Below are 10,606 nucleotides of genomic sequence, written 5' to 3' on the forward strand. Positions count from 1 at the left end.
GATGGACAAAGGCTAAGATTAATTTAAAAAAGCAATCTAGGGCCCTCATGTACGCACAATTGGATTTCAGGCTCACAAAACACCCAGCCTGCTTGCCATTTGTGAACGGAGGGATTTTGGGTTTCTGTTATGTGACTGGTTCTAACTACCCTTCCCCTTGCCTTTTGTTTCTGATCTGTTTCAGGACATGGAGGAGTGAATCAGCTTGGGGGGGTTTTTGTGAATGGACGGCCACTCCCGGATGTAGTCCGCCAAAGGATAGTGGAACTTGCTCATCAAGGTGTCAGGCCCTGCGACATCTCCAGGCAGCTTCGGGTCAGCCATGGTTGTGTCAGCAAAATTCTTGGCAGGTAAAGGCAGGAGCTCTAGGCTTCCCTTGATCTTTCAAATAAAAACCTAAAAGATGAACCAGCAACTATCCAATGTGCCCATATCATAGTGAGGATCATTGTGGCATTTGCCCTCTGTGCATAGCACTTTAGAGGTTAGAAAATCTTTCTGAAGCCATCCAATTCAAAGTAGTCCTGGGAAACCCCTGTCTCAAGTAACATGTGGAATACGGTGACTAGGGAGGGACTGGTTTCCGAAAGCTTGGGGAATTATTATAAAGAACACAAGAATAAGAAACGCTCGGGAATTTCCCCTACACATCTTAGGTGGCTTAGGACTCTGGGCAGGGCTGGATGGAGACTCTAATATCACACAACAAGAGTTCAGAGTTCAGTGTTTCCTTTTCTTTTCTTTTATTTCTTCTTTCATTTTTTTGGTGGGGGTATTGAAACCAGGGCCTTGTGCATGGTTAGCACGTGCTCGACCACTGAGCTATAGCTGCAGCCCTCAATGTTTCATTTTAACATTTTCAAAAAAGCATATTCTACTTTCAAAAGTCAGTGTTCATTTTCAGTTTTGGGTTATTATCAGCCTTATTAAGTTGAACTGCAGTATTTTCTTATATATGTTTTGTTTCTTTGTAGTGACAGGCATCCTAAGTGTGTATTAAATTAGGAAAAAAGGAAACTGGGAAATGCTAACTTTCAAATCTCACATTTGAAAATTGATATTTGACCGAGTGATTTGCTGCAAGTGAAATACTAACAATGAGGAGTCTCCCAAAGGGCTGTATAGTGTTACTTTTAGTGTTACTGTTTATTTTCTCAGTGGCCTCGGCTCGATCCAGTCAAGCATGTTTTCAGATGAGGAAACCTAGTGTGCTGGAGTGACTGACCCAGGTTTATCTGGCCAGCATACGCGGGCCTAGCTCGTCAATGCTTTCTATTTCTTCTCCCAGGCCACAAAACAACCTTTGTCCTGTAGCTTGCATTACAGTTTGAGAACAGGTGCCTGAATAAAAAATAAATATTCTAAAATATGTCAGTGACATTATGATTTTTGCTTGCCTTTTTCCTTCCATTTGTTGAAATTCAAGAAATGCTCACAGATGGAGGGAACAGCAGTGTCAAATAATCTTACAGAGTCTTGCTCGAGGTCAAAGGAAGGAATTTCAGGGCCAAGAGTCTGGTAGTTTCTTTAGGGTCCTTGATCCCTGTGTTTGTTTCTCCTCTCTCTGCTCGGCACAGGTCACCTCAGCTGTGCAGGCTGAGGGTCCGCTCTTGTTTAGCACTCAGCTCGCAAATGAGCCCTAGCCAGAGTTCAGAGAGTACTGCAGGAAGTCAGCCTAGTGTTCTTGTTAGATGGTGGCTTTAAACAGGAGGATGAGAACCGAGAGTAGCAGAAGAAAGTAGCAAACACAGAGGTAGGGAAAAGATAGAGAAGACAAAGAGGAAAACAAATGGCTTTAAATTGAGAACTAGAGATAGAGAAGCAAATACAAGATAAGAGAGAGAAAAAGAGAGAAAAGAAATATTTTAGGCTATCTCAGCATCAGACTTTGAGAGCTAAAAGTGTCTCAGATATATCTTCTTTTGAAGCTTCTTTGTACTGAGGGAGAGGGAGACAGAAAGAAGGCCCTTTCTTTGTTTTTGCTGAGACATCTTTGCTGAGCCGACATTTTGCTCGCTGTTTGAAATCTTCGAGATACGGAGCCTTTCTCTGAGGGGACATCCAAGTGCTCCAGTCCTCACATTCTGCTGTCCCATGGAGACTAAGGGGGACAGAGACCTTTCCAAGCCCTGGCAGCAGCCTCCCGCGTTCCAGAATAGATTTGTCACTAGGTAGAGTGGCACTTGGAAGTTATGCGCCGCTCTGGTGCCTGGCCGTTTAAGTTGTCAACAATAAATTGGAATTTCATAGCTCATTATTTTCATAACTAAGAACTACAGTGGACAAAATGTCACTCTAATTAGAACTGCCTTTTAAGAAACAAGTTCAGCCCTAAAATAGTGTGACTGGGAATTTCTGAATTGGTGCTCTCCCATCCACAGATTTTTTTTTTGGTCACTAAAGAATTTGATGGGACAGATTTTAGACAGCATGTGGTGTGTGTGGCGGTTGTGCTTTGCAGAGGTTGTGTGGCAAGGCAAGCAAAGTCCCTGGGGCGGGCAGGCAGGACCCCTGTCCCCTCAGGAAGGTGGGCGGTCTGCCAGGACTGTGGGCATTCAGAGCACAAGGCTGTGGAGGGGCTGGAGAGGCACGACTTGGTGGCATGTGAGGCTGAGTTAAATCCACCCCAAGCCTGGCTGTTGTTGTCTCTCAGTGGAGCTTGGTTATTTGGAATTGGGTGGTGTGTTAAATAATAAAAACAAACATTTTAATCCTCAACTTGTGCTCTTTATTTTATGCTTTGCAAAAGCTTTTTCATAACTGTTTGGTATTTATGTCTTCACAACAGCCCTACAATCAGACAGGGCAAACACCTTCCCGCTATGCTATAGGTGAGATAACTGAAGCTTAGAGAGGGTAAGTGAATTGGCCAAGATCACACAGCCAAATGAGTGTCAGAGCCACTCACAAACATCCACTTGCCTCCCTAACCAATGCTGTCTGCACTGAGGGGCGCTGCGTGTTGGTGGCTGCTGTATGTCTTTTGTCTGTGAGCCAAAAGGCTGCACGGCTGTTTTGCTGAGATGAAAAGAGGGTTATTAAGTCTGAATCCTCACTTGACACAGTTGCGAGTTGGGGTTTCAGGAGTGTCAGTGCTGCCTTCCAGAGGCCTGGCCCACGTGTCAGTCAAAAGGGAGACAGAGATCTCTCATTGCAAGACTACGGCCTCCTATGGCTGGCACTGCTCAGGTGGGATGGGTGCGGAACTCTGCACCCTGTCACCTGCCAGCCATGTATTTGGGGGGGGATCTTCATCCTGCCATTTTCCCGTTGCTGTGTGAATGGTGCAGTCCCATGTGATGATCGTATTTTGAATATCTAACAGAGGATTGCCTATATCTGTAACTCCTGCCCTGAGACTGTCCCTGTCCTAACAGGCATTTTTTGACTATTCAGTGTATGAATTAAAGATGATCTCAAAGGATTGGTATAAGGATCAAGATAATTTGAAGAAGAGCACTGTAAACTGTAGAATGTTGTGCCTAGATAATGGGTTGTCACATTATAGTAGGAATGGACTTTCTGTTGTAAAATTGGCAGGACAATTGGAGGCTGCAGAGATTGTTGTGCACCTGGATTTAGATCTTTTCTAGATTTCTAGCAAAAAAAAAAAATTTAGAATATTTTGAGAAACCTGTTGTGACTAATAATTTACTAGCAAATTACAGAAAATTGTTTTCAACACTTTTTCAGGAAGAGAAAGGATAGACTGAGTTTTGTTTTATGGTCAAATTTTGTATGACTCTTCTCAATGAAAAATAGAATTTTGACTTCTAGATCACTGTTCCTCAATTATTTCTTTCCTTCTAGAATATTCACTAACGTGGCTATAAACAGACTAACTCAAGTTGATAATTGCAACACCTATGAATGTTACCAGTTACTGTTCCTGGGTAATATTTCTACCCATTCCAGGATTATCTCATACCCTTACCTCTTGTAAACTTTTGTTAGGTTAAAACATCCCTGTTTATTTCTAAAATATCTTTTGGTTAAAAAATTCCAACTGTAAGATAATCTCTTTTAGAAGAGGACCCCCACCATTTCTCTGTAAATACTGAGAGAGACGTTCAGTGATGGCTTATATTTAGAAAAAGCATCGAGTTATTTTTTTTTTTCCCCTGAAATGATCTTTCATGGCATTCTTCTCCCTGGTCTCGGTTTTACTGTAAGACCCTGACATCCTATTTGCGTTAACGAGGAAAAGCTGATAGCATGGAAATGTCCTTAGAAACAGCCATTTACCTCAAGGGAGGCCCCTGAAAAAGCTGCCGAGACTTGTGGTTGGTTTTTCTGATTGCTTAGGTTTTGACTTCCAAAACACATTTTCTATTAATTCTGGAATCTAACACTCCTTTTAATTTGACACTAGGGTTATTATTTTTCTTTATGGGACAATAGACTGCATTTTAGTGGACAGTTTCACAGTATCTTGGGGTTTCTAAGGGATAGGACAGCTGGCAAATCAAAGATCTAAGTCACTTTCTTGGGGAAATTTTAGTTCGAGAGTTATACTCACAGTTCTAGCTTGGCTACTTATTCTTGGGTGACCTTGAGGAAGCCATTTAGCTGCTATGAATCTCTTTTCATTTGTTCATTTACTCTTTCATTCATTTAAAAGTTTATGTGTATTAGAACTATTGAGGATCAAATGGGAAAGCTGACTTGAAAATTCTCTGTAAACTGTAAAATGGTAGATGCATGTGAATCAGTTTTTGTCAATATGTAGCACCCTACCAGTGATATCCTAAAAGAAGTATGTGTCATGTATTAAATAAAAAAAATTTTTAGTAACACATGAAGGGAAGTGAAAAAAGATATCATTAATTTTGATTGCATATTTTATTTAACACGATATTCAAAAATTGTCATGTCGACCTACAACCAATATAAAAATTATTAGTGAGGTATTTACATTTTTATACCAAGTTTTAGAAATCTGATTTGCGATTTACATTTGCAGTGCATCTCAATTCATACTAGCCATATTTCAAATGTTCATGTATTTTGCTGATTCCTTGTGGCTAACCTGTTTTCTCTTTGGGTCCTAGGTATTATGAGACAGGAAGCATCAAGCCTGGGGTAATTGGAGGATCCAAACCAAAGGTTGCTACGCCCAAAGTGGTGGAAAAAATTGCTGAGTACAAACGCCAAAACCCCACCATGTTTGCCTGGGAGATCAGGGACCGGCTGCTGGCAGAGCGAGTTTGTGACAATGACACAGTGCCCAGCGTCAGTTCCATCAACAGGTGAGGGACCAGTGCTTGTGGGGGTCTGGGGATCAGACTGGGGGTCCTGAATATTTTGTGTATATCTTCCCTGAAGATCTGGCTGCCTCTTTGATCAAAGCCCCCTATGGGTTAGTGAAGAGGGATGCTAATGGGGCCTGCTGGGTCTCTGTCTCCTTTCTCTTCTCTCTAAAGTGGGCAGAAGTTGTAGGCCCAGGGAGAGAAGACTACACCAATAGCCTGGTTGCCTGATGTAAGCCCACAGTGATTTCCATCACTCCCTTCACCATCCAGCTGTGTGGAGCACTTGGCAGTGAAGTCCTGCCTTCACAAATGTCTTTGTCCTTGCCAGCCACGGCTGAATGTCTTACCACTGGCTTATGTCAGTGGTTTCCAGGAAGAAAATCCCGCCTCCAGTTTGGACAGAGGTAGAGCCAGTGAATGTAGTAAGCAAAGCTTTCACTTGGCGTTGGGTGTTTTGGTTTCTGCTGTGCCACCAACTGGAATTAGGACCCTGATGACTTGCTCTGAGAGCCCAGGACCCTGGTGGTCCTGTTGTGGGTCTTCTGTCTCCATGGAGGAAATTTAGGAGGCTAAGATGCTACAGAGTGAGGGAACTCCCTGTCCAAAACTCCCCCAAATCTTATCTATGGGGAGAGAGAGAAACATCAGGGTACCAGGCACAGCATCTTTATGGGAGCCACAATGACTTCCCCTCTTCTCTAGGCTGCTCCAAGCTACAGTGAATGGAACTCTCAGAGCTTTAAGAATAAAATTAATTTTTATTTATTTAATTATTTATTTAGCATTGCCGGTGATCAAACCCCAGGGCCTTATACATGCTAGGCAAACACTGTACTACTGAGCTACACCTTCAGCAAAAAAAAATAAACTTCTGGAAGAAAATTTTTTATTGTAGATTGGTGTGGTCTCAACTCCATTTAAACCCATACAGTCAGGGACAAAATTCTAAGATGAATGGAAATAACTGTTTTCAAACTCCACAAAGAAAAGAGAAACCAGAAGACTAGAAACTTGAATAGTTCCCATTCTTTCACTGCCCTACCATGATCAGTACAGAGCCTGTCTGGACACAGGGGATCTCTTCTGGCAGAAAGAGGTGGTCAGGCTGGAATGTCTGTGAGGTCCCTTCTGATCCTGATGTCACCCCTTCTGTGATGATCCAAATGTGCAGAATCACTGTGTGAGCAGATGTGTTGATGGTTCATAAACACTTGCCCTGTTTTCCTTCTCTTGGCCAACCTTTACCAGGGCCCTGGGATCATGCAAAGGGCTGAGGAGATAGAGGGGAACTGAACGCACAGCTTCTCAGTCTGTGTTCTGGAGAGGCTCCTCATCTTGACTGGGATTCTAATGTGCACTTAGAAGTCTGCACAGCCTGGACAAACTTGCTGAGGTTGTAGGAATGATTATATGGTTCTGGGCTTGGGCTGGGGGAATAACATTTGTTCTTTTTTTGGATTATGAAGTGCTCCAATGTGTTTTGTGAATCCACTACTTCTGGCTCATCTAAAGATTTCTATGACATAAAAAGCAACATGACTTTTTGGAGCTTCCCAAAGCATGGATGTGGTGACACAGATAATTAAAGCAATGTTAGCTCAGTTCTGCTCTGCAGAAGAATCTTGATCAAAATGCTGGTCAGGTTTTGGGGACCCCTGCTTTACCAATGTAGAGTTTACAAATATAATTAAGTGGTTCACAAGATTAGGTACACCATGAGAATTACAAACTTCAAAGTCTTATATGGGGCCAGACAGGTAATATAATAAAGGAAGCTTACCAGGCATAAGACTCTAGGAAGTGGTAGGACTGTGGCAAACTAGACAACACAAACTCTGTTAAAGGGGCATCTGCTTCTCAGCTCCAACGGAATGCTGCCAGGAATGTGGGCCCAACATTTGCCAAGTTTTTTTTCTTTTTTGTCCTTCAAGAGAAGCCAGAAACTAGGACCTGCGTATATGTATTTATGTGTACGTGTGAGTGTTTGCATATGCGCAATCCTTGTGTTTGTTTGTGTCTGATTGAACCCAGGGTCTTTGCATTCAACTATGCTTTCAGCCCCCTTTAAACATATTTTTATTTTGAGGTAAGGTCTTATCAGGTCACTAAATTGTCCAAACTGGGCCCAAACCTCTGTTTCTCTTGCCTTAGCCTCCCAGACTGCTGAGATTGTAGATGGGTGTCAGCACACCCAGCTAAACCTCTGTATTTTTAAGTGGTGGAAAATAATTTCAAATATAATCCATTTACAGGGCCTTCATTTATATCCTCTGTAATGCAAGGATGACAACTGACTTATGATGAATTTCTTTTCATGTATTTTAGAAAAATGTAAGCAGCACAGCAAACCAGTAAGTTTATGAACTTGGCAAACTTTTTCTCAGTTAGGGTAGGGGGAACTGCAGTTGCCAGATACAATACATTTATTTAAACGGAAAGGTGGGCTGTTCGAAAGAAGCACATGGAACAAAGAGAACAGCGGTTACAGACGTGGTGAGGCTGTGAAAAGGGCACTTGAATGAGTGGCACAGGGACATCATTGCTCAGCTGATGCTTTGTGCCTGGAGCTGGGCCTTTAGTTGGGCTGTTCTGGTTGCCTAGATATCCCAAATCGATTCTATGTTAGTTCTTTTTTTTTTTTCCCCTCCGGTACTGGGAATCAAACTCATGACCTTGCGCTTGCCAGGCAGGCGCTGTGCCACTGAGCTAAATCCCCAGCCCCTAATATTTTCTAAATGTTTACCTTTCATGGAGAAAAGCTGTAATTTGCATAGTGCCAGATCCAAGGAATAAAGTGACTGAGGATAAACGATGAGATTTTTACAAACTTGCCTTTCTGTTGCATGACACTCAGCAGCAGCATTCACTGCAGTTTTGATCATACGCTGAGAAGACACATTGGAAAGAGGACTTCCAGAGTTGCTTAAGAAAGTGGGAAGAATGATGGGATAAGTGCATTTGAAGAGGGGAAGTGTTTTTAGGAGGACTAGTGGCAGTGTGTCTTCTACTGTGGTAATTGTTTGAATTTAAATATTCCCCATATATTTCAGTCACACTTCATATAAACTGAGGCCCAGATGGGGAGTAGGAAGGGGAGGTCACCTTGAGATGGAGAGGAGCAGAGTCAGTGGTAGAAAGAGGGCTGGTCTGCTTCTGCCACTGTCCTGTAGGACACAACCAGTGACAGAGCCGAGGTTCTATGAGAAGAAAGGCAAGGGAAAGTAGAATAGTCATTCCCGCTGCACTGCAGAGCCTCGCCGCTGGCATGTTTTGGTGCCTGTCTCCCGTTCTCTACGCTCCTTAGCCCGTTCCAGTGCTCCTCTCTGGGGGCTCCTCTCTGGAAGCAGTCTGGCTTCTCACTGCACCCTGCAGCAAGAGCTCACTGAGTGTGGACAAATCTTACCCTGACCTACACCCACTCACAGAAAGCCTGAGCCAAAGTGACATCCGTGTTATCTTCCACAGGAAGGCAAAACTGCTGTGTTCAAAATGGGTGCAGCTTTTAAAGCCTGCCTCACAAATATCACACTGCAAGAGGGGCCACAGCTCTCTCTCAGCCCCTGCCTCCCTCGGAGGAAATTTCCCACTATTTCCTGTTTCAAGCAGGTTAGGAGGGTGTGATAGCTGCATTTGTAGCTGTTCTGGTGGCCACCCAGTCCTCTCCACTGTCCACCCATAGAAGTGTGTGCCTTTCTGCTGTCTTCTGGGACTGACTCTGGAAACCGTGATTGACAGGGATTTAAGCACCACTGAGGGAGTTCCATTAGGCTTGTGAGAAAGTTCTTGGGACACAAACCACCTTGTTTATTTGGCTTCTTAAGAACCAGTATGTGCCGGAATGCTGTACACCTACGAGAGGATCTTAGAATCCGGCCTGAATGTCAGTTGGAGGTGACTGTCCCAGAACTGATCCAAATGATAGGAAGAAGGGTGTTACCTCTTCTGTTCAGGCATTCTTGGTTAAGTGGGGCAGCGGTGTTTAGCGCCACCGGGTCATTGTCAGTGAAAACATGCAGCCAGCATTGTTAGGTGTTCTGATTTTTTAAAAGCAGCTAGGAATCAGGTACTTCTGGAAAAGCTCATACCTCATACATGTTAACAATTAATTCAAATAAAATAGACTGTGCAGGGGCTGAAGGTAGCCCAGGGGCAACAGTTTGTTAATTCTTCTTTTAATCCTAACTTTGGCAGCAAGTCTTCCGAGATTGCTTACTCTTTCTTTCTTCTCCACATCAGTTGTGGCCGGGGTGCTGCCTGGGCCTCCTTCCAGCTTGGCCCAACTGGACTCCAGGATTTTGGATCTCAGTTCAGCTGATGGTCCACGCTTCCTTCCACACTGAGGCGGTGTCATCAGGGCCATAGGAATGTGTGTTTCTTTAGTACTGTTGCCTCCTTTTCAAGTGTAATTTCTCTTCCGGTGTAATTTTGTGTGTGGAGGGTAGGAGATAGTGGTGAGAAGACGTCTAGTTTTTCAGAGGAAGGGAGTGATGTTGAGTGGGACCCACAAATGTCTGTTAAATGTAAAGTCCATTGGAATTTTGACCCTCAAATGCTAAATGGACTTCGAATTGAAACTCGCTTTATGCTTCAGATAGGACGTATTTAGCGGAGGGACCATCTCTTTTAAGCGTTGTTCAGAGTGCTCAGTCATGGGAGCTGGGAATCTGAGCTGACTCACTGTGTGACCCCAAGCTCTCTAGGAAAGGTTGGTTGCTAAACTCCCTTTTGTGTTGTATCAGAGGATGTTCATATAGCATCCAAAATCACGTTTATGCTTTGTAACGTTAGAATGAGCCTCTTGTTTCTTTTTTTAAATGTTGGTTTGGTGATCAAACCAAGGGTTTTGTGCATGTTAGGCAAGCGATCTACTACTAACTTGCATTTCCAGCCACAGAAAATGCAGTCAGTTCCAAATACCTTTGTATCAGAAAAGCCCACAGTGTGTTCTTATTGGGACCAATCTTGATAGCTTGTCATTTTGTTATTTAATTTTTCCTAAGAATTGCTATAATTTATTTAGCTTTGTTCTTCTCATTACGGTTTCTCCTCAATGTAAGATGATGATGTTTGTTTTTACTTGGTGGCTGCTACCACTAAGATGGGTAAAAAAACTCTCACCCCTGTGGGCAGCTTTAGGGCCCCTTACAATTCTAGGATCCCTCATAAAGTACCACTGAAACCTTAAAATAGGGGATGAAGATAGCCACTTTCTCCTTCCCAGCTCCCAAAAGGGGACTCTTATACTTTTTTTTTTTTTTTTTTTTGGTTTTTCTCTGGTACCGGGAACCGAACTCACGACCTTGCGCTTGCCAGGCAGGCGCTTTGCCACTGAGCTAAATCCCCAGCCCTATACT

At 43.3% G+C, this 10,606-nt stretch overlaps 1 protein-coding gene across 4 annotated transcripts in view; it reads left to right on the forward strand.

Moving 5' to 3' along the window:
* Positions 1–10,606, forward strand: part of Pax5 (paired box 5) — a 181,642-nt gene that overhangs the window by 12,921 nt on the left and 158,115 nt on the right. For 3 of the 4 annotated variants that reach the window (XM_005382889.1, XM_005382893.1, XM_005382890.2), the window contains exons 2-3: positions 185–350; positions 5,052–5,249. In XM_005382889.1, coding sequence (XP_005382946.1) covers positions 185–350; positions 5,052–5,249 — 364 coding nt within the window. The remainder of the gene's footprint in view (positions 1–184; positions 351–5,051; positions 5,250–10,606) is intronic. The other variant, XM_005382897.2, reaches the window with a different exon arrangement.

Source organism: Chinchilla lanigera, unplaced genomic scaffold (genome assembly GCF_000276665.1).
Source record: "Chinchilla lanigera isolate Chin_1 unplaced genomic scaffold, ChiLan1.0 scaffold00018, whole genome shotgun sequence".
In the NCBI taxonomy this organism is placed as follows: Eukaryota; Metazoa; Chordata; class Mammalia; order Rodentia; family Chinchillidae; genus Chinchilla; species Chinchilla lanigera.